Source organism: Ammospiza caudacuta, chromosome 7, assembly GCF_027887145.1.
Source record: "Ammospiza caudacuta isolate bAmmCau1 chromosome 7, bAmmCau1.pri, whole genome shotgun sequence".
NCBI classification, from domain to species: domain Eukaryota; kingdom Metazoa; phylum Chordata; class Aves; order Passeriformes; family Passerellidae; genus Ammospiza; species Ammospiza caudacuta.
This window is the reverse complement of record NC_080599.1, coordinates 24,462,263-24,488,604: the sequence shown is the minus strand read 5'-3', so window position 1 is coordinate 24,488,604 and position 26,342 is coordinate 24,462,263. Positions and strand designations below refer to the sequence as shown.

Sequence of the window (26,342 nt, the reverse complement as noted above, 5' to 3'; positions counted from 1 at the left end):
CATCAGCATTGCAGGGATTTATCTCTATTCCAGACAGGTGATTAAAACAGGATTGTAATGTTTTATACCTGATAAAAAAAGAGATGTTGTATGGTGTTACATTTGTACAAATATGTATATTCATTGCAGCTTCTTTGTGTGTTCCATGTTACAGTGAAACCCAGAGTGTCCAGGCCTGGAGACCAGCAAGGAAATGCACATGATAAACCCATAGAGGTCTCAGTAATTGCAGGGGAAGATGTCACACTTCCATGTGAAGTGAGGAGCTTGCCACCCCCCATAATTACCTGGGCCAAAGAAATGCAGCTCATATCTCCATTCTCTCCAAGGTAACAGTGTTTGATATAAAACTAAAGAAAACTGAAATTGCCTCTAAACTGTCAGGATTTTGGAAGGCTGTGTGATTTCTGACTGCCACAGGATTGCTCAGAAGGTGTTACTCTGTTACTTTGTCCTGCCTGACCTCTCGTACTGGGTCTTGAAACTCTTGCCCAAGCCCGCTAAGGCTGTGCATGATTTCACAGCTCCCATTCCAGCTTGTGCTTATATCCAATCTCAGGGGGCCAGGAGGAAAGAGATCCTGGGCATTTGTGCTGTGGTGGTGCCCAGAGACCCACATCATCTGTGCATGATTGTAATTGTCTAAAAACTGTGTTTCTTTTCTTATGTACTTCACATTTATGTCAGGGGAGCACTGTCTGTGATTTATGTGAAGCCTGGGCTGCCAGTAGGATACAGATGATGATGATAAGTGTTTGGGTATGCTGACAAGGGCATGTTGTGTACTGTGTTTTGGATCCAAAAACTAACCAGAGATTCTTGAACATGTGAAAGCACAGTTAAATACTTGTAAAATGTTGAGCTGACAGCCTTAGAGAATGAAGAGCAGGGGACTGTGTTGGACAGTGTTATTATTTAATGTTGCACAGAGTGAGAGGGAGATGAGCTGGTGGCTATTCCCTGGACACTCCCCATTGGAGTGCCAGGTAGTGTCACCAGCTGTGCTGCTGCTTTCTGCTTCTCAGGGTCCCTCAGAAGGGCCAGGCACCAGCTGTGTCCATAAAACAGGGAATGACAAGGCTGGCCAGAGGCACACTGTGCTTGCTGGTGTCTCCCAGTGATCCCATGGATGGAATCAGCCAGTGTCTGAGCTAAGGAGTTGTACTGGAGATCCTCTTTGCCTTGTGGCCAAACCTGCACCTTGGAGTCATTCCAGGGAGCCTGTGACAGCCTCAGCAGATCTTTTTGCCACTGTGTCTGCTGAAGGAGGCTCATGTGCAGGGATTTGGCTTGTTGTCAGTAATCCATGAGGGATTTTCTGCTGTGTCCTGTGAGCATGTTGCATGCACTAACAAATCTGCATTCTTCATCTCTTACTTGTCCTCATTTTACCTCAGGAGATGCTGATAAATTAGGGTACTTGCTCATGGCTGTTGTGGTGAGATCCAAGTTGTCCAGAGGAACAGAAGTCCAGCTCAGCCCATTCCATAAAATTGTTTACAGATGTCAGCAAAAGTTACAGATTAGTCCAAACAGAACTGTTTGAGACCACCCAAAGATCTTGTTAGAAATGTGAACAGTAAACAAAGGGAGAGGGAAATCAGATATGAAGGAACTTATATCAGAAAGCAAATGTAATTACTGGACAAAATCAAGGAGGAGAAGTTGCCTCAGAAATTTGTCTTTTGGGCTTACAAAAAAAGTGCGAAAAAGTTTGGAAAGATACAGGCAGCAGAGGAGGAATTGTAGAATCAGACAGATTTTACACTGGAGAAAATACATTTCACTTTCATTCATCTCTCCAGCCTTGCAATCCCCAAATTCACCATTTATGTCCTTGTGATAACGTTGTCCTAATTAGTGCCAATTCTGGAGTGGCAGGCTTGAATTTCTTCTCATCAGTCCTTAGCTGTAATTTTTCTTTCCTCCTCACTTACTTTCCCTGTCTGTATTACCTTTGACTCTTACAGAAGCTTTTGGCTTAGCTGGCCAAAGTAGCTTCTGGTGTTACAGATCTGTGACCAGAACTGTGGGAGAACTTAATGCTGTGTAGTGAATTATTTACTGGGGAATAATGGCAATTCCTATAAACAACAGAACTAGCAGTTTTGAATCAAAATCCTGTCTTCCATCTTGAATCAATGTAACATCACTTTTTTGCCAACATGAAGCACTAATAGAAGTTTTAACTTTCTGACCCTGTTGACCTGAGCTGAGCAAAAAATTTTAACAAGAGGGTGAAGAGCTCAAGTTCTCGGCCTCTATCACATTTTAATAAGTCATATAAATAGCTAGAACCAAATTTTGTAATTTGGATCTTAAATTTTAGATATTTGCTGTGTATTCTGAATATGGGGGCTCCATAAAGAGTTAGAAAGCAAAGGAGTAAATATAAGTCATAGTTGTGTAATATGGTAAGAGTGGTGTTATTTTAGCTCATAGCAAACATTAGCAGTGTGCAAGGAGAGGTCATTCACCTTTCCATACATATTTATACAGTTTATCTGCTTCTTCTTTTTCCAGACACACTTTCCTCCCCTCAGGGTCCATGAAGATCAGCGAGACCCAAGTCTCAGACAGTGGAATGTATGTCTGTGTCGCCACAAACATTGCTGGGAACGTGACTCAGTCAGTGAAGCTCAGTGTACATGGTGAGTTGGAACTCCAGGGTTCATCATCTGCAAGTTTCCACATGGAACTGAGCATCTTTAAGAGGTTTCCAAAGTTTTTTCCTAATTGACATTAAATCCTCTCAGCTGTTGTTCTTTCAGGTTGTATTATCTTCATATGTGAGTTAGTGATTTTGTGGAAAGTAAATATTGTATAAACACCCACAAATACATAGATATGTGTAAAAGGGTCCAGTGGCTCCAGCCAGGACCTGTGTCCCTCTCTCTTTCCTTACTTTTATCTGATATTGCTCCTTTGTCTCTCTCCTGCTCTTCCCACACCGGGGCCCAACCACTGTCTCTTAAACACTCACACAATGTCAAGTCTGAAAAAATGTCACTTGTTATTGTTTCAGGCATTTTTTTAAAAGTCTTTATATTGCCAATGATCCTTAGGACAAAAAAGTATTGTGGCAAAAGACTTAGGATGAATTGATATTATTCTGTAGGACCGGCAAAATCACTTCCAGTCGTATTTTGTCTCCCTTGTCTGAACTTGTGTTTGGAAACATACAAAGATCAGGGATTAGGGAAAGGAAATTAAAATTCCAAAAGGAAAATGTGATTAACTCTATCATAAAAGCTTTTGAATTGTTTTGTGTTACGAAGAGCCAGTACCCACAGCTCTTCCAGTGTGCTCAGAATATGGCAATGTGCATGGGAGTTGTGCAGTGTGGTTTGTTCAAATAAATTCAGCACCAGGGTGTCTCCCATCCTGTTCTGTGCAGAGAACATGCAGGGCTGCTCTTGTAGTCACCTGAGGGCATTTGATTTCAGTAAATAAGGAACATTTTGTAAAATGATAAAAATAGAAAAGAATTTCATAGGATCATAAAATGATTTGAGTTGAAAGAGACTTTTTAAAGGACATCCAGTGCCACCCCTGCCATGGGCAGGGACACCTTCCACTGTCCCAGGGTGCTCCAAGCCCTGTCCAGCCTGGCCTTGGACCCTTCCAGGGATCCAGGGGCAGCCACAGCTTCTCTGGGCACCCTGTGCAAATGCCTCACTATCCTCACCATAAAAAAATTATTTCTTATACCTGGTCTGAATCTCCCCTCTCTTAGTTTAAAATTAGAGTTTCTCCTTGTCCTGTCCCTCCACCCCTTGTCCCCAGTCCACCTCTCGCTCTCCTGGAGCCCCCTTAGGCACTGGGAGGTGCTCTATGGTCTTCCTGGAACCTTCTCTTCACCAGGCTGAACACTCCTAGCTCTCCCAGCCTGAAGAATGATCCTCTACATTGTTTCTTTAACATTTCTGTGGACTAAACTTGTCTTCCCCAGTTCCTCCAAGGATCCAGCGTGGGCCTCGAGTTCTGAAAGTGCAGGCGGGGCAGCGAGTGGAGCTTCCCTGCAGTGCCCAGGGCGTCCCTGCCCCCTCGGTCTCTTGGTTGAGAGGCACAAGTGCTGTGCCCACAGATGGGGGGAAGTTCCTGCAGAGCCCAGATGGAGCTCTGGCCATCAGCAGTGTCCAGCTCCCTGATGCTGGCATCTACACCTGTGTGGCCACCAACAGTGCTGGCAGTGACACGGCAGAGGTCACAGTACAAGTGCAAGGTACTCCTTTGGGGCCACGCTCCTGCCCTAGCCCAGACTGGTTTGGGGTTGGGGCCTTCCAGGACAGGGCTTTCTCTCACCCACTGTTACGTGATGCAAAAGCCACATCTGGTTTAGATGTTATGTTCTGATGGTAATTGAGGAGAGTTAGAGTGAGCAACTAGTCTTTGGAGAGGTTGCAGGAAAAAAAAAAGAAGTGTGCACACACTCTCTCTATATTTAAATTAAAAAATGATGTTGAAATGGTAAAAGGGTAAGTGGTCAATGTGCCAATTTAAATACGTAGTGCAGCTCCTTACCTGAGGGCTGACAGATGTCAATGGAGCATGACTGACTTAAGCTAAGCAGGAATTGTTTCTTCTTTGCAAAAGTCTAAAGGCAACGTTTTGATCCCTTTGGATCAGAGATGCTGAGAAACGCTTCCTACAGGCAACAAAGAACTCTCAGTAACTTTATTTAATTATAAAGAATATGCTTCATATAGTCTCAGTCTGCACAAGAGTTTAAAATGGGACTTGAGAACAAAGGATGGCAGTAGCACTAAAATATGTGGTGTGGGGGAAAAAAACAGTTAAAATAATATTTTTGAGATAGTGCAGAAACGTTGTCTTCAAAATAAATTTAGCAAGATTTAAAGAGAACTATTTTCTGTCAAGTTTGAAAGCCTCTTTGTCCTGCTTACTTCCTAAATATTGCCACTGAAATGGAAACTACTTGTGCAGTACCCATTCCAGTCAATGTAAAGAGGGTTATTGGAATGACCTCATGCAAATGAAAGAGACTTAGTGTTATGTATTGTCAAACTGTATTTTTCTATTTGGAGCAGAGATCAAGCAGGTTTTTTTGTCCAATTTTCTTTCAGAGCCTCCCACTATTGAGGACCTGGACCCTCCATTCAACAGCCCTTTCCAAGAAAGAGTGGCCAACCAGCACATTGCATTCCCATGCCCTGCAAAAGGCGAGTGTCTTGGTGACAAAATGATCTTTATCTGCTGACCATTGCACATTACAACGCTGCTGTAAAAATGTCCAATCCACACTGTATTTTCCATGCATGCTTTATATGGAAAAATTCAAACTAACAGTGATTTAAATCACCACTGTGTGTGGAAGTCCTGTGGAAAGTCATTGCTGGCCAAAAAGGATTTTACAGTGTTTAGGATGAAGATTTTTAATGTTAAAATCATCCTGTAACAGCTGGAGCTTCCTCTTGGAAGCTGCTGGCCTCCATGTGTGTTGTCCTTCCAGCTAGCAGCAGGAGTTGTTTGAATCAATCTTGTTCTGAGCTGAGGGAAGCATTTGTGGCCGTTTCCCCTTCTCCTTGCAGGTACTCCCAAGCCTGCCATCAAGTGGCTGCGGAATGGGCGGGAGCTGAGCGGGGCTGAGCCAGGGCTCTCGGTGCTGGAGGATGGGACCCTGCTGGTCATAGCTGCCCTCACACCCTCAGACACTGGGGACTATGTCTGCGTGGCAGCCAACGAGGCTGGGAGCACACAGAGGAGATACAGCCTGAAAGTCCATGGTAAATAATACATACAGCCCATGGGTAGCTGCCTTGGGGAAAGGATCTTCTGTTTTCTTCTTGCAAATTTAATGGCCCAAATCTGCCCTTGTTGTTTTAAACTATAACATCTGAGTACTTCCTATTTTTCTGAGTTTTTTATACTCTCTGTAGTTTTTCTTTTCCCTGTTTTTTCTGTTCACTGTGACTTTATGCTCAAGCCATCCTTGTTTTGCTCAAGGATCTTATTTGATAGAAACTCCAGTTTTACTTGAAAATTTTTAATGTGAATAACAAATGAAGCTTTGTGCCATAGAAGTTACAGATTGAGGGCTAGATCTGCATTTCAAATGAGAGAAGAGTTATCAGAGTGAGCACAGACTAGGAGATTTTCTATTTGCTGATATTCTTCCTCTTCCAGAATCCTAGTTAGTAAATAGAAACCCTACAAACTACTTTTATTCCAGACTTGTTCGCTTCCCGTGACAGTAAGTTCTAGAGCCTGAGAAGGGTTATATCCTTGTTTTGAGGAGGGCAGGAATTCCATCTCCTCAGTGGGGTTGGAACTTTCTAATCCACAATTTAAGGCCATTCTCTCTGCATTCATAGTGGGACAAATGATAGGTGGGGTTCTTGGGCATGACTGGACCCATGAAGAGGAAGGATGACTCTGGAATAGGCTTCCTTCATATGCAAACAACACTAGATTTCAAAATTAAATTACAGATTAATTTTAAGATTATTCTCTTAAAACGTTGATGGTGCATATATTTGAGTGAATTTCCCTGGGAGTCTGTTATTGAGCAAGAGAAGACTGTTTTTGGCAAAGAGAAGAAAGGATGCAGGGAGATATGTCCAGAGCCTAAAGACAAATAGAAATGTTGGGAAGAGAATGAGGAGGGTTAGAGAAATTTTGATTTGTAGTAGTCCTTGACTGGGACGGAAAGGAAGAAAGGAGAAAGCACTGTAATAGGAAAACTTAAGTCATAATGTTGAGCTTTCTTGCAGTTCCTCCTGAAATTAGAGATCAAGATAAGGTGACAAATACATCTGTGGTTGTTCATCATGCTGTAAGTCTCTTCTGTGAAGTAACTGGTAACCCCTCTCCAGTCATCTCCTGGTATAAGGATGATATCCAGGTATGTTGGATTAATCTAACTGTGGACGGCTTGGTATGAGAATTCATTCAGAATACATACAGGTAAATGCCTTTATGTAAATTTAAGTGCTCTAAGAACACCCCCACAAAAAGGCAGCTAAATACGACTCATCCATTAATTCTGTAAGTCAAATGTAAACTCTTTATTTTCAATATTCCCTTAGGAATTGACCTTGGCAATCCCCCAGTATTGTAGATTCTAATCCATGCAGAGGGGACCAATATTGCCATTTTTTTTATTCTGTAGCTGGAGAAATAATAACTTTTGGAGGTGAATTGAATTCCTCAGGATTATGCTTGAGTCCACTGTTTCCACTTGTAGCTGATAAGTCGTAGCTTTAGATGAGAAGTCCCTTTATGCACTCCTGGGACTGCCCATTGCTGCTGTTTGGAGTTTCCCACTCCCTGTCCTAGCCTGAGCTATAAACCATATTGAATACATTGCAGCGGGGCAGGAGATTAGTGCTGAAACTGAAAGGGGAAACAGATTATCCTTCCACTAAAACTACCATTTTCTTATAAAAATCCAGCTGTGATACTTGGCTGCTGTAGCTTGGATCACATAAGGCTAATGTCTCGGGTTCCTCTAAGGTTGTGGAAAGCAGTGCTCTCCAGATTTTGCACAATGGGAAGATATTGAAGCTCCTGAAAGCTACTACTGAGGACGCAGGACAGTATTCATGCAAAGCCATAAACGTAGCAGGAAGTTCTGAGAAGCTGTTTAACCTCCATATACTTGGTTAGTTCCATGGCTTTGGGGTTGGGTTTTGTTTGGTTTGGGTTTTAGTTGGTGATTGGAAAAACAGTTGATATTTAAGAAGCCAATAAATTTTAACTCATTATAAATAGATTCTTCTACTCACTGCCCATGAATTATTGGCTGCTGACGCACTAAGTGCTTAAACTTTGCCATTCTTGAAGCAACACAGACAAAATATTGCTTTTGATTTCTGGACTTTGGTGCTTTGTTTTGTATTTGGGATGTGCAGTGTGATGTAGGGGTGTTCCCTGGTACAGTTCACCAGTGCAGGTGTGGAAGTGCTTGTCACAATAGACACGCTGTTGTGATCTGCAGAATTCCCTCTGCAGTGAACACTGAAGGTGTTTCAAGGGAATAGTAAGATCCAGCTTCATTCCCTTCAGTCACAGGGCACAGGTTCCCAGGCTAAATACCAGTTCTTCCTTAATGTTTGTCTTTTTAAAGTTCCACCGAGCATAATAGGTGCTGATAGCCCTGGTGAAGTGGCAGTCATCCTCAACCAGGAAATCCGTCTGGAATGCAGAGCCAAAGGCATCCCTGATCCTGACATTCACTGGTTCAAGGATGGCAAGTGAGTATATGGCAGCTTTTGTGGTTTGTGCCAGGCTCTTCCTCCCCTAGAGCAGAGAGGAAGGAGGTGCAATGTTTAACTACTTTGTGTTAACTTAGCGTCACAGAATTTGGGATGGTGTGAGGTGGTAAATTCTTTAATCAGAACTTAACATCCCACTTTCCTTTCTGAACTCACCCATTATTGGCACTGGCAGAGCAGATTTTGGGTTTTTGGAGAGAGATGATGGTTGAAGCAAGATAAGCAGAACCATTTCTTTGAGTTTTTTCTGTGGGCTATTCTACCTGGATTATTTTTCACACATTATTAGTTAAAATGCAGTTGTTTAGCTGAGATTTTTTTTCAATGGTAGATAGAACTCAGATGTTTTGCTGGCTAGTGCCTTGTGCAGTTCTGCATATATACATTAAAGGTCTGAAAGGTTATATGTACATATATATGTTTGAAAACATTTATAGCCTGCATGTTTCCAATTCTTCATCTCATCTTCCAGGAAAGCACAGCAGAAGAATTCTTAAACATTAGCTTAAAACCCAGCTGGGCTGGGTTTTTTTGGTGTTTAGCAATGTGGTTCAGTATAGGCATTGCTCAGGACTCACAGATAACTCTGCTGTGACAGTTCCTTTCCCTTTGCTATGGAGGATATGTTGTTTCTGTGTAGTAGTTGACATTTTGTTATCAGCAAAGGCCTGGCATGACTAAATAAATTAGGAAAAGGAGCTGAGATCAGGTGTGCAATTCTGGCTCTGGAGCTGGCATCCTGGAGGTCTAAGAAAGTACTTTTTGTGGTTTGGTTTGTTTTAGAAGTTAGGAGTAGAGTTAATCATAATAGCTTGTCACTGCATGTTGGTTCTTGTGGTTGAAGCTATTAATTTAGTGCTAAAGGACACTCTGGAATAGTACAATTATTGCAACCAAAGGACCTCTTCTTCTTATTGTCAGTTTAAATCAGTGCTGAAGGGGTGAGGGCAGAATTATGTGAGGCAAAATGGTCTCTGTTTCAGACCCTTGTTTTTGGGTGATCCCAATGTTGAGCTCCTGGACAGGGACCAAGTTCTCCAGATCAAGAGTGCTCGCAGGGTTGACAAGGGTCGCTACCAGTGCAGTGCCACCAACACAGCTGGCAAACAAGTGAAGGAGGTCAGGCTCGTTGTCCATGGTAAGTTAATGGAATGCCTGATCCCAGAAGATCCTCTTGTTCTACTCTGAAGGTTTCTTTTTGAATGGAGATACTCAGGCAAATGCAAATTAAGTCTCACAAAATTGTGTGTAAATTTAATTTAATAATCATGTGTTGCCAAAACGACCTTTTAAAGTGTTTTTATGTATGAAGTTAAGTATGGATGTAGTCTTTGCATGCTTGGAAAAACACATTGAAATGTTGCTTATATGCTTCTTTTTCTAAATAGTGAAAGCAAAAAGTCTTGAAGGGTGTTCTGCTGTTAGTTTCAACTGAATTTTTATCACATTGTCTTCATTGTTTTGATCTGTCTTAGGGAGGATAAAATTAAGATTTTGATTTTAATACACATTTGGTCTTATTTTTCTTAACCTGGTGCCAGGAAACACCCTGTACTTCATGGGACTCAGAAATTCTTGTACCTGGAGTATGAATGATAGGGATTTGAGTCTGTTAGCTCTCGAGTCCTCCCTTGCTATGGATTTATTCCTGAGTGTTGTGTGTGATTCTGTGAACTTAATGTGCATTATTTCCCTCATCTGGGACATTTGTAAAGCACAGAGCACCCATCGGCACAGGAATGTGGCTGCACACCAGTCTTGGTGAGACCCTTTTCTATCAGGAACAAAGAGAATGCTGGAAGGACTTGCAGGGGATTATGGCTGAGCTGAGATTAGAGGAATAAAACAGCTTCCCCCACTTCCCCAGAGATAAAATCCTTGCAGATGAGTAGATTTATTTCGGGTTCTTCAGGTAAGATGAATTTGTGACAGAAGAATGGAACTTGTCTTTACTTTTATATTTCTCATTAGTCCCGGCTAGACAAACAGAAGCCCACAGAGTAAGTGAGGAACCTCAGTGCTAATTGTTGCTACTTCTTACTTTGTTTTAGCTGTTTAGCCCTGCTTTTGGCTTTGATATTTTCCCAAAACACCATATTAAAACCATTCCTCATCTCTGATAGAGAAATGCAGTTACCTTTGAACTGGGTGTGTTTCAGCATATTCAGTGGATTTGAGGTTTTTGATACAAAACATGTTTAATTAGTAAATATTTCATTATGTTTTGGTAACTGCAGGACCTGTCTCAGGTGGGGATCCATCCATTTACAGACACTTTGCATTTCTGCAGTGGTGTTCTCAATGACCACTGTGGAAGTCAGAGGAATCTGTGGATGTACTGAGCATGTTTGGCAGCAGAGGAGTCAATGTGTCTGCCAGATGTGTCTGGTCCTTTCAGCAGCCATAAATGTAGTCGTTGCCAATTGCACTGTGTTTTTATTGCTTCTATAGAGATTTACGGACTCTTTATATTGGCTGATTTACACAAGAGCTTGTTTGCTAGAAAAACCCAAGTCCTGCTGCCTAGAGAGCAAGGGAAATGACTATGGGCCAAAAAGCTTCAAAAATAGGAACATAAAGCAAGACTGTTAAGCTCATACTTAGTCTCAAAGTAACTGACTTCACCCTCAAAAGTTTGGAGCATGGAACAGTTCCCACTGACGTTGTGGAGGCTCTTGGGTGTGTTTGGTATTTTCAATAGCAGGATCCTTGCTGGGAGGATGCACCTCCCAAGGCATCCAAGGATTGCTCTTTCTTTGGAGATGGGGAAGAGGGCTACCCAAGTGCATTGCAGGAGGCACGGAGGCCCAGCTGTCCTAACCTGCGTCATATTGGAGCCTGGTGGCCTTTTTTTTGTGTTCTCTTCATGCTTTCTACCCTGTGTGCCTTGAAGGACTGTACAGGTGATAGATGAGCTCTGCTGGGCAAAGAATCAAACAAAGCACAGCAGGAAGCGTTGGAAGGCTGATGAAGATATTTTATTCTTACAGCATTCTAATGTTTTGTTTAAATCTGCACATTGTTTGTACTCTAAGGCTTTAATGTTGTTGTTTTTGTCTTTTGAATTAGTCCCCCCCAGTATTAAGGGAGGAAACATTACCACAGAGGTATCTGTGCTCCTCAACAACCTGATAAATCTGGAATGTGAAACCAAGGGAATCCCTATGCCCGCCATCACCTGGTACAAGGATGGGCAGCGTGTGATTTCCAGCCCGCAGGCTCTGTACGTGGACAGAGGGCAGTTCCTGCAGATTCCGCGGGCACAGGTGTCAGACTCTGCCCAGTACTCGTGTCGCGCCAGCAGCACTGCAGGGGCTGCAGAGAAGCTCTTCCACGTGGATGTCTACGGTGAGGGACAGCTCCTGGGCTGCCTTACTGCTCCTGCACAACGGCTGTGGAAGAGATCTCCAGCCTCTGCTGCCTGGCAGTGCCTGTGATTAAATTCTGGCCTCTGTTGGCAGGGCTGTGTAGAGGGAGATTTAGACCTTCTGCTTTATGGGACTCTGACAGCTTTTGACTTCATGGAATCCGAAAATGGTGTGGGTTGAAAGGGACCTTAAACCCATCCAGTCCCACCCTGCCGTGGGCAGGGATACCTTCCACTGTCCCAGATTTGCTCCAAGCCCCATTCACCTTGGCCTTGGATGCTTCCAGGGATCCAGGCACAGCCACGGCTTCTCTAGGCACCCTGTGCCAGGGCCTCCTCACCCTCCCAGGGAACAATTCCTTCCCCATATCCCATCTAACCCTGCCCTTCCTTCACTGTCCTTGGTACCATGCTTTCTTCTACTCAGCTGTTTCTCTTCTGTGTATTTCCATTCTCTATCTCACATCTGCATGCTAAGCAATACTTAGTTGAAAGCACCATTCTGGATGGGATCTTTACTGTACTCCTTTAAGTCCTTCTTGTCTAGTTCCTCCCTCTCAAAGTACTGCATATCCTCTGTTTTATACAGCTGGTCAATTTTGAGCTACATCATCTGACTTCTCTGCTTTGCCTTGCCCCAGCAGCAAATTTTCACATGAAATTGTGCGTGACGTGATGGCAGATGGAGCCAGAGTGGATGGAACAAAACCATTTTCTCTTAATACATTTTCTGGCTACAGAATTAATGGCTTGCAATATATTTCTTCCTTTCTGCAGTTCCTCCAGTAATTGAGGGCGATGCTGACACAGCCCAGAGCAGGCAGGTGGTTGCTGGGAATTCCCTGACGTTGGAGTGTAAGGCTGCTGGCAACCCTCTCCCTCTCCTGACCTGGTTAAAAGATGGAGTTCCTGTGAAAGCAAGTGACAAGCTCCGTGTCCTGGCTGGGGGGAAGCAGCTGGAGATCCTGAACGCCGTTGAGGCTGACCAGGGCCAGTACTGGTGTGTGGCCACAAGCATAGCTGGAGAACAAGAAATCAAGTATGACGTTGAAATCTTAGGTGTGTGAGCTGCAGATTTATCAGGTTCCCATAAAGCTAAAGTGGAAAAGTTCCATAAAGCCTATGGTTTTATTTCTGTTGGTATTAATATCTTAAGATGAGTTAGTCATACTCTCTATCTAGCTGAGCTAGCACTGCACAAATTTTCTGTCCAGGGCTACAGGACAGTTGAAGACTTGTACTTTCAGGTTAGTTCTTGAAGGACTTTTGTGCATGTGGTAGGTAAATATTCTCAGCAACCTGTAAAATTCTTCTTACTTGTCTTCGGAGAAGAAAATCACAGAAATCCATTAGAAATATAATTTAGTAGTTGCCTCTGGGAGAGGACTTTTTCTCTGAATTTCTGTTGTGCAAATTTTGAACCTTATACTGAAAAAAATACTTTTTCTTCTGTATCCCTTGAATCCATTACACAGTCTGTATCTCAGTAGTCCCTTCTGAATGTCTTGAGGTCTTCTCCTGACATGGAAGAGAACTGCAAAGAGCTGATTTTTAGGTTTTGCTCACTTGAACATAATACTGAATGCAGATGTAGAGCATTCCTTCTACAGGTAAATGTCACTGGTCTTGATAGTGAAGGAGCTGTGTGCCTGTGCTTCCTTCCCAGATAGGATGAGACAGGGTGTCTGCATCTTTGTTTCTTTGTTTTGCTGATGAAGGGTGCCAAAAGCACACCCCCTCCCCCCCCATCCTTTCACAAGGTTCTTCTGACAGAATCTGGAAAACACAACCAAACAAGAAACAGTAAAAAAGTGAGAGCAGTGATTTGAAGCCACAAAATGTCACTGGGCAGATGTTTCCCTTCAGAAAGGAGCAGTGGTTCATAATGAATCAGTGTGTGTTTAACAGTGCTATTTGAGAGAGACTTGTTTGATATTTCTGATGTGTAAATGTTTCTCTGGATTTTTTTCTCTTACAGTGCCACCATTTGTGGAAGGTGGGGATGAGCTCTTGGGCTACATTGTGATTCTCCACAGCCCTTTGGAGCTGGATTGTTCAGCAAGGGGGACACCCTCACCAACTATCACGTAAGGGCACTGGTATGACAGTAGCAAAATATAAATAAACCTGCTGGTTGGTTAGGTGAGCTTAATGAGCCACCTCAGTGTTAATCAGTGATGGTTATTGAGTAGAGGACAAACTCCTGGCTCCACTGATAGCACCATCACTTGGCAACATCAGGATTTCATTTTAGAGTAGTGTGGTTTGTTGTGCCAGTATCCATGTCCTGGAGATGAGGATAGAAAACAAGACCAGACAAAACTTTAAGTCCTTTGCTAATGCAACTTAATGTCCCCTTTGTTCTGCCACCCATGATTGCTTTTGCTTTGAGAATTCCTCTCTGCCTCTGATAGTATCTGCTGTCCCCTTTCTGGCACTGTTTTTAGTAGCCATTCCCCAATACTCCCTTCTGATAAACCCTTTAATTTATGGCACTCAGACAAAGGGAATACAACCTGACACTTCCAGACTTCCCTAGAAATGCAAACAGAGTTACTGAGGCATTCTGTTTAATAGAATTGTGCATATTTTAAGATTGTTGTGATCTTACTTTCAATGACAGCTGAAATGGAACTTTCTTTCTGGTAGATGGTTCAAAGATGGTCAGCCACTTGGAGAGGAGGCTGGACACAAGGTCTTATTAAATGGACAGAAACTTGTCATCTCTCAAGCTCAAGTGCCAGACAGCGGCCGCTATAAATGCGTGGCTGCCAACAAGGCGGGAGAACATGAAAAGGAATTTGATGTTACAGTTCACGGTAGGTTACTCAAGGTGGGCAGGAAGCAGCAGGCTGCTTTTGTTTCAAATTGCTGGCAAGAAGGTGCTCAGACTTTTTATAAATGTTTATTTGCATTAGCAGGTTGTAAAACTGGAGAGGAGATTAGATGAAATAGAATCATAGAATGGTTTGAGTTGGACACCAGCCATGGCAGGGACACCTTCCACTAGATCTGGAAGTAGAAGTAAAGCTGCACTTACCTCTGGGATACTGCTTCTGTATATTTAAATGTACATTTTTAAATGAGGCAATGTTTTTTTTTTTTTTTCTGGTGCTTTTTGCAGTTCCTCCAACCATTAAATCAGCTGGGCCTTCCGAGAGAGCAGTTGTGCTCCACAAGCCTGTGACACTGCAGTGCATAGCCAGTGGCATCCCCAGCCCTTCCATAACCTGGTTAAAAGATGGACAGCCAGTAAACACAGCCAGGGGAAATATCAGAGTAAGCATGATTCTTTTATGGGATCCAAACCATGGAAGATAATTGCTGTAAGTTATACACATTAGTGCTTCTTTTCCTTTCGCTTCTCTCACACTGTAATACAAAAGTGCTCAAGAGCCGTCCTGCAGAGTCAGGGACTTTCTGCCGGATTAGGGTGGTGTCTCAGGTAATAGCAGTGTTCAGTCGACTGAATCTCACTAATCACCTCATATCGGGAGAGTCCATGAATGGAAATTCAGAATCTGTCTCCTTCCAGTTCTACTTAGCCCTTCAAGGTCAAATGCTTGTCTGCTGATTGTGAGGTGGCTCTAGCCACTCGTCCCTGTGAGGTGGGATTAGCTGAGCTGTTCTGTGATCACTGCAGCAGCTACCTGTAATTCCCTTTTCCTGGTGAGATCCTGCCTTTCCATGAAGAGCCCTCCTCAGTGCTCTCATGTTCTGGGGGTGAGTGCTTGCAGTGGCTTTGATTACCCATGGCTGGAGCAGTTTTTGGTACCTTGCCTGCAGTCTCCTTTGCCTGCCTGCCCCTCACCAGCCAGGTCTCCTTACACCTCTACAGCTCCTGATGCTGCTGTCCCAGGGACACTGAAATCTCTGACCCAGCAATCCTTGTTCCATGAGCCGGGGTTGGGAGGGGATGAGCCCGGCCATGTCTCCTCACCCCGAGTGGCTGTGCTGGGGGCAGTGGTGTCTCACGGCTCCTCTCTGTGTTTGGGAACAGCTGGAGGCCTCGGGCCGTGTCCTGCAGCTTGGCAAGGCCCTTCCCGGAGATGCCGCCCACTACACCTGCGTGGCCACCAATGCTGCGGGGGAGGCCCAGCAGCACACCCGGCTCCACGTGCACGGTAACGCGCCCAAACCAGGCTGTCCACGCGGCTCTTGCACCTGGGCTCACCTTGCTCTGGCTTTTCTCCTGCCTCTGCACGTCCACCTCTCCGTTCTCTTTCTCTGTCCCACTCCATTAGTAAGGAGTGAGGGCAAAAACTGGCTTTTGTGGAGTTTGACCTCTTTCCTGTAATACCAAAGGACACAGAAATTAATTAAGGTCTTTACAGGTACCTCTGCTGCTCAGAGGGATCCCAAAAAGTCAAACACATTTCTACTAACCCACCCCTCAGAAGGGCACTCTGTGTTTCTGAATCAATTTGTGATACACCACCGCTGTTATTACTAATTTCATCCAAGGTTTTTGTGGATATTGGTATTCCCCGTGACCCTAGGAAATGGGAAATTTTTACAGGAATAACTTTTCTGAGAAAGTAATATTTTCTTGTGCAGGGATTTTTCACCCTGTTTAAGAGGAATTTTCTTTTGCAGCTAAAAACAATAGAAAAAGAATCATGGAAACTTGAGAAGCTGTAATTTGCATGTGAATTTAATAAATGCTTTCACCATGATTTACATGTATTTGGCTTAGAAGTGGTCACGAAGTGTTGTGCACTGCTGATGTGACCCGGTGCTCAAAGGAGAAGTGGGAATCCTCAGGAGGTGCAGGAATAGACTGTGGCAATATTTTCACAGGGTATGGCTTCATTGACTTTTATTGCCAAACCTAGCCAGTAACTGGAAGGCGTTAAACTGAAGCGAGGAGAGGTTGCCGAGTCTCTGTGGGTGGGACTTAGAAAGAGGATCCGCATTCAGACTGTGATAATTGCATCACAACCAACTTCAGTGTCAGTCCCATGCTCATAAAGTGCTCCTTTGCTGTCAGTCTTCATGTTCAAACTCTTACTACCTGGCATTTCTGTCATTTTTCAGATTTTGGAACTTCAGGAAGGTAAAAGCTGTCTACACTACTCAGTTTACTATCACCAGCTGAAGTGAGAGGAGCTTCCCACAGGAAAGAATTGCTGTTCTGTGTTGTGTACCCATTACTTGCAAATCTTTAAGTTCCATTTTTCCTGGAAAAAAATGAAAATTAGCAAAAATAATGTTTTATTCCTCTTACCACTAATGAGATTATATAATTAGAGATGGAATTTCTTGAGAAATGCCTTGGTCACCCCGCAGCTGAAGCTTGTGCAACACACTGCGCAAAGTTTCTCCAAGGGTAGATGACTTTGTGGTCATATGCTCTGCTAGCTGGGTGGCTGAATTAATGGAAACTTGCTGCTTTTGTTTCTTTCCAGAACCACCCAGTCTGGATGATGCAGGAAAAATATTAAATGAAACAGTGGTAGTGAATAATCCAATCCATCTTGAATGCAGAGCATCTGGGAACCCTCTGCCAGGTATCCATGTGCACCTTGGGGAACATCTCATCAAGGGTTTCACCTTCATGTGTCTTTGAAAAGTAATGGATATGCTGAATGTGGAGCTAATTGTGTGATTTTAAACCAGCTAGAAACTGTGTGATGGGAAATGTCAATGTATGGGCTGACATGGAGGAAGGATTGAGGAATTCAGTGATCCCCACTGATAAATGAGTGAAAACTTATCACAAGTATAATCTATTCCCTTGTGATGCCCTGTCCACAGGCAAGAGCACTATTTGATTTCTACTGAATGAGCTTTAAACACATCCACTTTTATCTCCTGTCAATTCAGTATTTGTTAGTGTAAGGCAGGCCTGAAATAGTTTATGGATTGAGTGTGCCTGTCACGTGTGCTCATGTCTAGGATTTCTTTAATGTGTGGGTTTTGTTACCTGGCAAGATATAAAAAGATATATTATTATGAGAGCAATTTGCTGTATTAATTATTGTAGGGCAAAACAGGGGGAATTGTTAATAAGAGCTTATATCTAATATAGCAAATTATTCTCATGCTGATTATAGCAACATTTTCATATGAAAGGTGTTATTGCATTTCAGATATGCATCCAGCTTCTCCTTTTCTGCCTTATTAAGAATTAATTCACAGCAAAGTATTATTTTGTAGAATAATTTATACTTACATTAAAAATTAAAATATTGAGGAAGTAAAATGTTATAAAAGCATAAGAATTCTATGTCTATTTTATGCTCCTTTAATTTTGTTTTCCTTTATCCTCCAAATTTTCAGTTATTTTAGTTATCAACAACTAAAACAATGGATTTCAGATAATTTATGCAATAAGAACAGTTTGGTCACCCCTGATGTGATGCAATGGCACATCCTATTGTCAAGATATAACATGAGTCAGGAAAGTCAGAGCACAGCAGCCCACTGGAAAAGAGAGAAGCTGTGTGCAAGTCTTATCTATCAGTCAGGCCAGAGCACTTAGTGGGTGTGAGTCTTTCCACAAAACCCCCATGTGTATTACAGATAATTCTTCCATGAGCAGTAATTTCATCTGAGTAGTGAAGTAGTGCCAGCAAAGCCTCAATGACCCTTTCTCCTGATGCATGGTGCCATCTTTTGGCTGAGATGCAAAATCTGCAGATTTTCTTGGTTGTCAACTTCCTATAAAATTTTCTTCTGCAGTAACACCAAGTTTTCTGCTCTTTGTGTTCAGTTTTTTGATCTGCCAGTTACCCTTTGATTTGGTTGCTTATGTTTTGATTCTTTGTCCCAGGTAGTTCAGTTTAATGTAGTGACATTTTAAGGTAAAAGGTAAAAAAAATTGATGCATGTTATAGAATCCATGGATAGATCCTCTATCTCGTATTATATATCTCTGTAATATCTAGTGATATTATAGTATCCCTGGATGGTTTGGGTTGGAAAGAACCTGAAAGCTCATCTCCTTCCATCCTCCTGCCATGGGCAGGGACGCCTTTTATTTTTGTGTGGTTTTAAACAGCTGCACTTTCCCTTGGTATAGGATAAGTAAATTTCCTATAATTTACTTTGTGTTATAATTTCTCAATTTCAGAACACTTTTCCATAAATATATGGGGGATGTGGAAGATGATGTCAGATTTGCTGTTAAATTGTGGGGCATAGTCAGCAAATATTCCTATTTCCTGATTTTCTGTTCCGTTTTGTTATTCTTAATCACGACTAGTGCTGCCATTGACTGTTAAACGTTGGTGTGTGTGTGAAAGCTGAGGTGGCCAGCGTGACAGCTCTGTGGTGCCCCATCTGTCGGGGCTGTCAGTGATTTGTCCCCGTTCCTCCCCTGCAGCCGTGTCGTGGTCCAAGGACGGGCGCGCGCTGGGTGACAGGGGACAGGTGCTGCACATCGAGGGCGCGCAGGTGGCCGACTCCGGCCTCTACAGGTGCCTGGCTGCCAACGCTGCGGGCACGGCCGAGCTGCTCTACAGCCTCCAGGTCCATGGTGAGTGCACAACCACGGAACTGACACTCCTGGGGCTTGGGGAACACTTCTGAGAGCATTGAGTCCCAGTGAGCACTGAGCATTGCCTGGTGTGCCAAGGCCACTGCTGATCCATGTCCCCAAGTGCTCCGTCCATGCGGCTTTTAAATCCCACCACTGCCCTGGGCAGCTTTGCCAGTTGCTGCCTACCCCATCCATGAAGAAACTTGTGCTAATATCCAAATTAACCTCCCTACCCCCAACACAACTCGAGGCTATTTCCTCTTGCCCTGAATTGTGACACTTAGGAAGAATACATGCAGACTCCACCTTTGCTTTCCTCCTTTTTCAGTCTGCTTAACAGATTTGGTGTCTTTCATCACGTGATTACAGAATCTCAGGGTGGTTCTGGTTGGAAGGGACCTTACAGCCCATCCAGTGCCACTTCCTGCCATAGGCAGAGACACCTTCCACTGGCCCAGGTTGCTCCAAGTCCTGTCCAGCCTGTCCTGAGACACTTCCAGGGATCCAGGGGCAGCCACAGCTTCTCTGGGAATTCCATTCCAGGGCCCTCTCACAGCCAAGATTTCGTTCCCAATATCTCATCTAACCCTGTCCTCTGGCAATGGGAAGTCATTCCCCCTTGTCCTGGCACTCCATGCTCTTCACTCTTCTGTTTTCTAGCTGATATTGGAATAGGTCTTTTGAATGTGGAAAATGTGCCAAGGTAAGGCATTCCCAGGAAGAATGAATTTATGGAAGAGGGATTTTGTTTAAGGGATCATTTGAGCAATTTGGAGGCCTGGGCAGTTGCTGAGATTTGTTGTAGGTGACTGAAGTTCACAGTAGACAAAGGACACAGATCAAATGCTCTTTCATAATCCAAGTGCTGTGTCCAAGAAGATGAAGTTGAAGTGTGTGGGTGTTTGCTGACATGAGACACCTAAGCAAAAGCCTAGCTGGAGCTTTTGCACTGATTTCAGTGGCTTTTGGATGTGGCCATAATCCAAATTCTTACCTTTGATACATCCATGTGCATGTAGCCGGTTTTCTGTGGGAGTCTTCCATGCAAAAGTGTGGCCCAAATTTGGCACAGTGCCCCCAGCTGACGTGCACACACAGTATATAGTTCCTATTAATGTTAATTAATGACTTGGGCAGTATGTTTCCATGCATTTAATGACCATCATGGGAAAAACTGATGGCACGAGACACAGTCAAAGGCAATTAACCCCACCCAGTGATGAATTCCCAGGAAATCCTTAGAGCTAAGGTCATTATTCTAGTTAAATGGAAAATAACCCTTGAGTACACATGTGTCTTTTTAGGGATGGCAGAATTTCAGCAAACACATCTAGAATTTTCTAGGCAACTGAAATTTTCTAAGACACAGAGCTTCCACTTCTAGAACAGAGTATATGCAGTTGCAGCCACAAGTAATGGCATCAAAGGAACTAATTGCATTGAACTGTCCATGAGCCTGCTTCATTCAGCTGGTGTCCTGCCAGGCTGACAGTAGAGAGGTGCTGGAATTCACCATCCACAGGTTCATCATCCACTGTCCTTAGGGTTTATGAGATTGAGAAGACAAAACTTACAAGGTTTTTCCCTCTTTACCAGTGGAAGCAATGACTCTTTAATGGAGAGCAGGCTCAAATGCCAAGTACTGAAAGTTGTGCTGCATTTATGGAAAGGCTGCTCTAGATTTCCGTGAGCATCTGCCTCTGTCAACTACTGGTCTTATTCACCAGTTTCTGTTGTCAATAGTGTTATCAGGTCTTTCTGGCATTGAAAAACAACGCTTGATACCTTAGGCTTAACACTGAATGGAAACAGGCAGGCTAACTGAAGGAATCTGGTGGAATGCAAGTTTAGTTAGAATTCATATGATTTCATTGTATTCATTCTTTTTTCACTTCTGTCTCCCCACTATAGCTTTCTCAGGCATTTGAGAACAATAGATGCTGTTGTACTGCAATAGGAGGAACTCTGGGGAAAAGATGAAAAAATTATAAAATCCTGTACCTTTTTTCTGCCCGTACTGCTATTGCTGAAATATATGTATGAGTGAGGAGAATCACAGAATCATGGAGTGGTTTAGGTTGGAAAGGACCTTAAAACCCATCCAGTTCCACCCCCTGCCATGAGCAGGGACACCTTCCACTATGCCACATTGCTCCAAGTCCTGTCCAGCCTGGCCTTGGATGCTTCCAGGGATGGCGCTGCCTCAGCTGAGGTACAGGCTCTTGGAGGTTGCTAAATTCATTAATGAATCTTATTTTCAGTGCAGAATTTTCACGTTTTCTCCGCTCACACAGAGTGATATGTATGAGTAGCTCACACCATTCTCATCTCTTTGCAGGAGTGACTTTAAACATTAAGTTTTTATCTGATACTGACTTTTAAACTTTATCACTAAGTTATTAGTGGTAGTAGCAAATAGAATAGTTTTAATTCTCCTAGTGCATGAAACATCTTCCTTTTTAAATGATTCTTGTCTCCCTTTCTACCAGAGCCCTACAACATTTGCTAGACCGTGTGCCTAGAGTAAGTGCTTTAGATGTTCCATTGCAATGTTTTGTGTCATCAGAGAGGCAGATGTTTTCCAGTCTAATCTGATAAACGTTTCCATATGCTCTGCCAGGGCAGTTCATCACTCTGTGTATGGATTTGCTTTATGTGGTTTATATGGTAAACTCCTTTCTTTAATCCCTACCACTCTAAAGTCTTTCACAAGGTCTAAATGGAATAGTAGAAGAGTTTGAGGGAATATTTTCTGGCTTTATGGTGTGGTTCCTGGGTTTCACAGCTGTCTCTGGGCTGTGGGCCCAGTCCCACATACCTTGCTCACAGTAGTTTCACTGCAGTTATCTGCCTGCTCATGCTAGGGAAGAGCAGGATCTGGCACAGAACAAAGACATTACAAGAGTTCAGCAGGAGTAACATGAGAAAAGAGAAATAACATCCAAAACTAGGCAGCCTGTTTCATTTGATTGTGATAAATATGCTTATGTAGCTGTTACAGCCCTTTTTCTATGTATTTTTTTTCAGTGCCCCCATCCATCTCTGGCAGCAGTGACATGGTGACAGTAGTGGTCAATAATGCAGTGAGACTGGAGTGTGAAGCCAGAGGCATCCCTGCCCCTATCCTGACATGGCTGAAGGACGGGAGCCCTGTGTCCAGTGTCAGCAATGGCCTCCAGGTACCAGGGACAGATCCTGCTCTATGGTGTTCCCTCTTGTGGGAGGAGGATTTTAAGTCAGGGCAGTTTAATGGAAGAGAATAAGATGGATAATTTGGCATAATAATAATATAAGGCCTTTTGCTCTGGAGTGGTTGTGTGAGTTTAGCTCCAGTACTGTGTGAAGTGGAAGATGGAGATACATTGAAATAAAGTGGTCCTTTTAGCTGATGTCATACTGAGTAAATTTGCATCAACAAATTTTCCACTTACTGGGCAGAAGAGGAAATTGAGCCAGATTCCTCTGCTGAAGAGATCTGGAGAGCTCTTACATACAACAGTAATTCAGAAAAGAAAACCAACCTCTGATATAAGGAGATATTTCAGAGGTAGAATGAGATGCCGTGATTGGTTTTTGGAAGTTGATTTTATAGTCTGAAAGGGAAGAGGGGGAATTTGTGTTCTGTGGGGAGTGCTCAGGGCACAGACAAAGGTGTGATAGCATGTTTGAAGCTGGTGGGAGGGAGGGGTTTCCAGATGCTGCAAAGTCTTGAGAATGCCATGAATTCCTTAGAGACTGGCATGAAGTTAGGATTTTGCTTTTGCAAGTCTGGATTAGAAGAGAACACTGGAGTGCAGGGAGATGGTGGAAGGCAGTGGGAAAACAAGTGTTCCATTTTGCAAGGAGCCCTAGGAGTTCCCCCGGCTGTGTTTGGCACTGGGGTGTGCCTGAAGGTGCTGTGCTCCCGTTGCAGGTCCTGTCGGGGGGCCGGGTGCTGGCACTGCCCAGTGCCCAGCTCAGTGACACGGGGGCATACACGTGTGTGGCCGTCAACGCTGCGGGGGAGAGCCAGAGGGACATCAACCTCCACGTGTATGGTGAGTGACAAACATCTTCCTTTTGGCTCTGAGAGCTGCTCTTCAAGCTTTAATGTAACACACTGGACCCAGACCCTGAGCAGTGGTGAGTAAAAATAGTCTCAGCCTGTAATGGAAGGCCAAGTGAGGAGGAGTGGTTTGTGTATGGAAGTTAAAACATATATGCACATTCACCTTCATTTACTAAAGCATGTAGGTGTGTCCTGTGTATCCTTGAAGAAATGTAACTACATCAGTGAATTTACAGGTCTAATGCATAAAAGCTCATTTACAATTGAGAAAAGAAAACACATGTTTGTGTAAACCAGATGGATCTGCCAGGTGAGAGATATTCTTGGGCCCAGTGCTCTGTTGTCTTTATGGCACCAGAAGGAGGTACTGGGAGTTCCTCATCCAGCTCTGCAGTTCCCATGCCATTCCCAAGCCTTGCTCTGCCTGCCTAAATGGAGGGCACTCTTTTAGTGTTAAATAGTGACACTGTGTTGAGTCCAGCCAGTCAGCTCTGTCTCCTTAAAGGAGCAGGAAAGAGGTGTTTTTTAGTTTGTCAGTTTTCCAGATTGTCAGTGAGTTAATTCTGAATTTTTTTGCCTGAACCTGTGTAAATTCATTCTCCCTTCTGATTCAGGCAATGGTCTCAGATACCTGGTGGGATTGTTGAGATTATCCTGTGCAGGATTTTGGTGATCCCTGCAGGTCTCTTCCAACTCAGAATATTCTGTGATTCTGTGCTTTCTTGTAACTTGTATGAATTTCATCCTGGGTTTTTTGTAACTTGCATCAGATGCCTTTTCATATTCATAGAATGGTTTGGGTTGGAAGGGAGCTTAAAACTCACCCAGTCCTACCCTGTGCCATGGGCAGGGACACCTCCCACTATCCTAGGTTGCTCCAAGCTCCATCCACCCTGGCCTTGGATACTTCTAGGGAAGCCACAGCTTCTCTGGGCACCCTGTGCCAGGGCCTCACCACCCTCACAGGGGAGGATTCTTCCCAATATCCCATCTAACCCTGCCCTCTGGAAGGCACTTCTAATTGTCCTGTCCCTCCAGGCCCTTGCCCAAAGTCCCTCTCCAGTTCTCTTGGAGCCTCTTCAGGCACTGGAAGGGTCCCTGAGGTCACCCATGTTGTGTTCTCAGAGCTCGTGGGTGCTGTGCCAGCAGGGATGCCAGGGGGTGTGACTGTAGCAGGTTTTGTGTTCCCTTGGACATCTCAGAGGATTTGTCCAGCAGTGAAATGAGGATGAACAATAATCTGACATTTGTTTTACAAATGTTTCAGTTCCACATGTGTAGAGAGGCATTTGGAATTGAGTCACCTTTGTGGTTTTGCTTCTGCTTTCAGTAGGTCAGTGGACTCTGCCAGTCTCCAGCATTATGGCAATCCTCCAGCATTATGGCAAACCTTGCAAAAAAAGTTAGGAGTTTGGATGATGAGTTCTAAGAAGGGGGCAGCTGGCCAAGTTATTTGTTCCTGAGTTTGACTTTCAGAAATGTCTCCCTTGGATAGGGTACTCCTGACTGAAATCCTGGTGACTTTTGCATATGGAAGGGGCAGTTAGAAACCCAGGGCTCTGCTGTGGCAAGTGAGCCAAAGTTAATATAGGCTGGAATATTTCATGTCTAGAGCAAGGAATATCAGGGTCTCCTTTGGAGTTTGAGGACAGGTGTGTATGTCTGTGTAATGTGACATAGGTATATTTATTATTCCTCTTTTATTTTCTGGAACCTCTGTCCATTTTAGCTGGAGGAAATGAAAAGAGTTAGGAGTTGTGTGTGTTTAAAATTAATGTTGTATTAGAAGTTGGCCAGGGTTGAGCTCAGCTGCAGGACCAGCTTGAATGAGGCTGTCACCAAAAAGTAATATTGCTCTTCAGACTTGCCTCATAAGAGCAATCTAATTAAGAAGCCACAGGAGGAAAATTATATGGAGTAGAGTTGGAGCTGAGTTGGTTGGAAATGTGCACTGAGCCAGGAATTGGAACAAGCCCGGTTACTTACAGTTACTATGAGCATAATTAGATTAATTTTAAACCCCATTCCTTCAGAAATAAGTGCTTTAGTGTCTGTGTCATAAACTCAGTTTCCTTTTGAGCACATTTCAATTCATTGAGCTGAGAGGAAAAGTAAATGGTTGAAAAGTCTTTGGAAATAAATTTGCCTTCTGCAGGAATAGATCAGCTTCCAAGTCTCAGTTCCACAATACTCATAAAGAATCTGGACCTTTGTGAGTTCTAGAAAGATAAAAAGATAAACAGATTTTTTTTTTTCACTTACTATATTTCTTATCCACAGGGACCAGGCTTTTCCCTAAATTATTTCCAATCTGTGAAATCAGCAGCTCTGCTCTGTACTTCCTGGGCATGTAACACAAAGCTTGATTGTTCCTGGTCTTTCAGGCCACCTCGACAGCTGTCTTGCTGTCCCCTGAGTGCCACTTTGAGACCTGTTCTGCTCTCCCATGTGTGAATAACTTACTGTGCTTGTTCTCACAGATGGCCCCACTGCCTCCCTTCTCACCCCAAAGTTCTGTGCACTCAGACCCTCAGTGTCTGGGGTCATGGATCCCAAAACTAAAGGACAAAGGAAATGTCACCATAAAAGTTCTTGTATTTGGTCCTGGTCAACTTCTTGGGGGCAGTATTTTGTCTGTGTTCTTTTTGACTCCAGCCATGAACACTTCCCCTGTGGAAAATTTCTGATTTGCTGTGTTCAAGGTTTAGTTCTTAATTGCCTTCTCAGTTACTTTTGTTTTTCTGCTTGTGGAAACACAGAATTAAAAAATAGGGGGGGAAAATGTGTTTTCTTAAATCCTGGCACTGTTCAAGAACAGCTGATGGGTTTCAATTGAAGTTTCCAATGTTCTGGTGTTTTTTATTTCTGCACAGAAAACTTTCCTTTCAAAAGGAGATTTTTCTACTGTCTGATTTGGAAATAATAGTGTAATAATGAGGTTATCACTGGACTGCAGGAAAAATGTAAATATAGTGCTCAGTGCCAACAACTGCATTAATTGGTAGATACCACAAATCTGATACATGAGCTAATTGTAGATTATCATTTGTCGATTAAGTCATTAACCTATTGACTTGCTTGCTGACCATGAATTCTGTATATGACTTATTCTGTCAGCTGTATTTGGCCATCTCTGGACAGCTTATCTGTAGGTCAGAGTTTTCCTTAAAGCTTCTTGGCACTGTCTGGAGCAGCTTAAGACATTTT

General features: G+C 43.4%; 1 protein-coding gene across 1 annotated transcript in view; it reads left to right on the top strand.

The window, feature by feature from the left end:
• Positions 1–26,342, top strand: part of HMCN1 (hemicentin 1) — a 163,689-nt gene that overhangs the window by 72,756 nt on the left and 64,591 nt on the right. Inside the window, exons 22-40 of the mRNA XM_058808957.1 lie at positions 155–329; positions 2,524–2,651; positions 3,953–4,225; positions 5,088–5,183; positions 5,553–5,747; positions 6,735–6,865; positions 7,477–7,624; positions 8,090–8,216; positions 9,221–9,375; positions 11,307–11,585; positions 12,382–12,663; positions 13,583–13,691; positions 14,254–14,423; positions 14,729–14,883; positions 15,605–15,728; positions 17,013–17,114; positions 18,932–19,084; positions 22,115–22,266; positions 23,001–23,124. Of these exons, the coding sequence (XP_058664940.1) occupies positions 155–329; positions 2,524–2,651; positions 3,953–4,225; positions 5,088–5,183; positions 5,553–5,747; positions 6,735–6,865; positions 7,477–7,624; positions 8,090–8,216; positions 9,221–9,375; positions 11,307–11,585; positions 12,382–12,663; positions 13,583–13,691; positions 14,254–14,423; positions 14,729–14,883; positions 15,605–15,728; positions 17,013–17,114; positions 18,932–19,084; positions 22,115–22,266; positions 23,001–23,124 (3,078 nt within the window). The remainder of the gene's footprint in view (positions 1–154; positions 330–2,523; positions 2,652–3,952; positions 4,226–5,087; positions 5,184–5,552; positions 5,748–6,734; positions 6,866–7,476; positions 7,625–8,089; positions 8,217–9,220; positions 9,376–11,306; positions 11,586–12,381; positions 12,664–13,582; positions 13,692–14,253; positions 14,424–14,728; positions 14,884–15,604; positions 15,729–17,012; positions 17,115–18,931; positions 19,085–22,114; positions 22,267–23,000; positions 23,125–26,342) is intronic.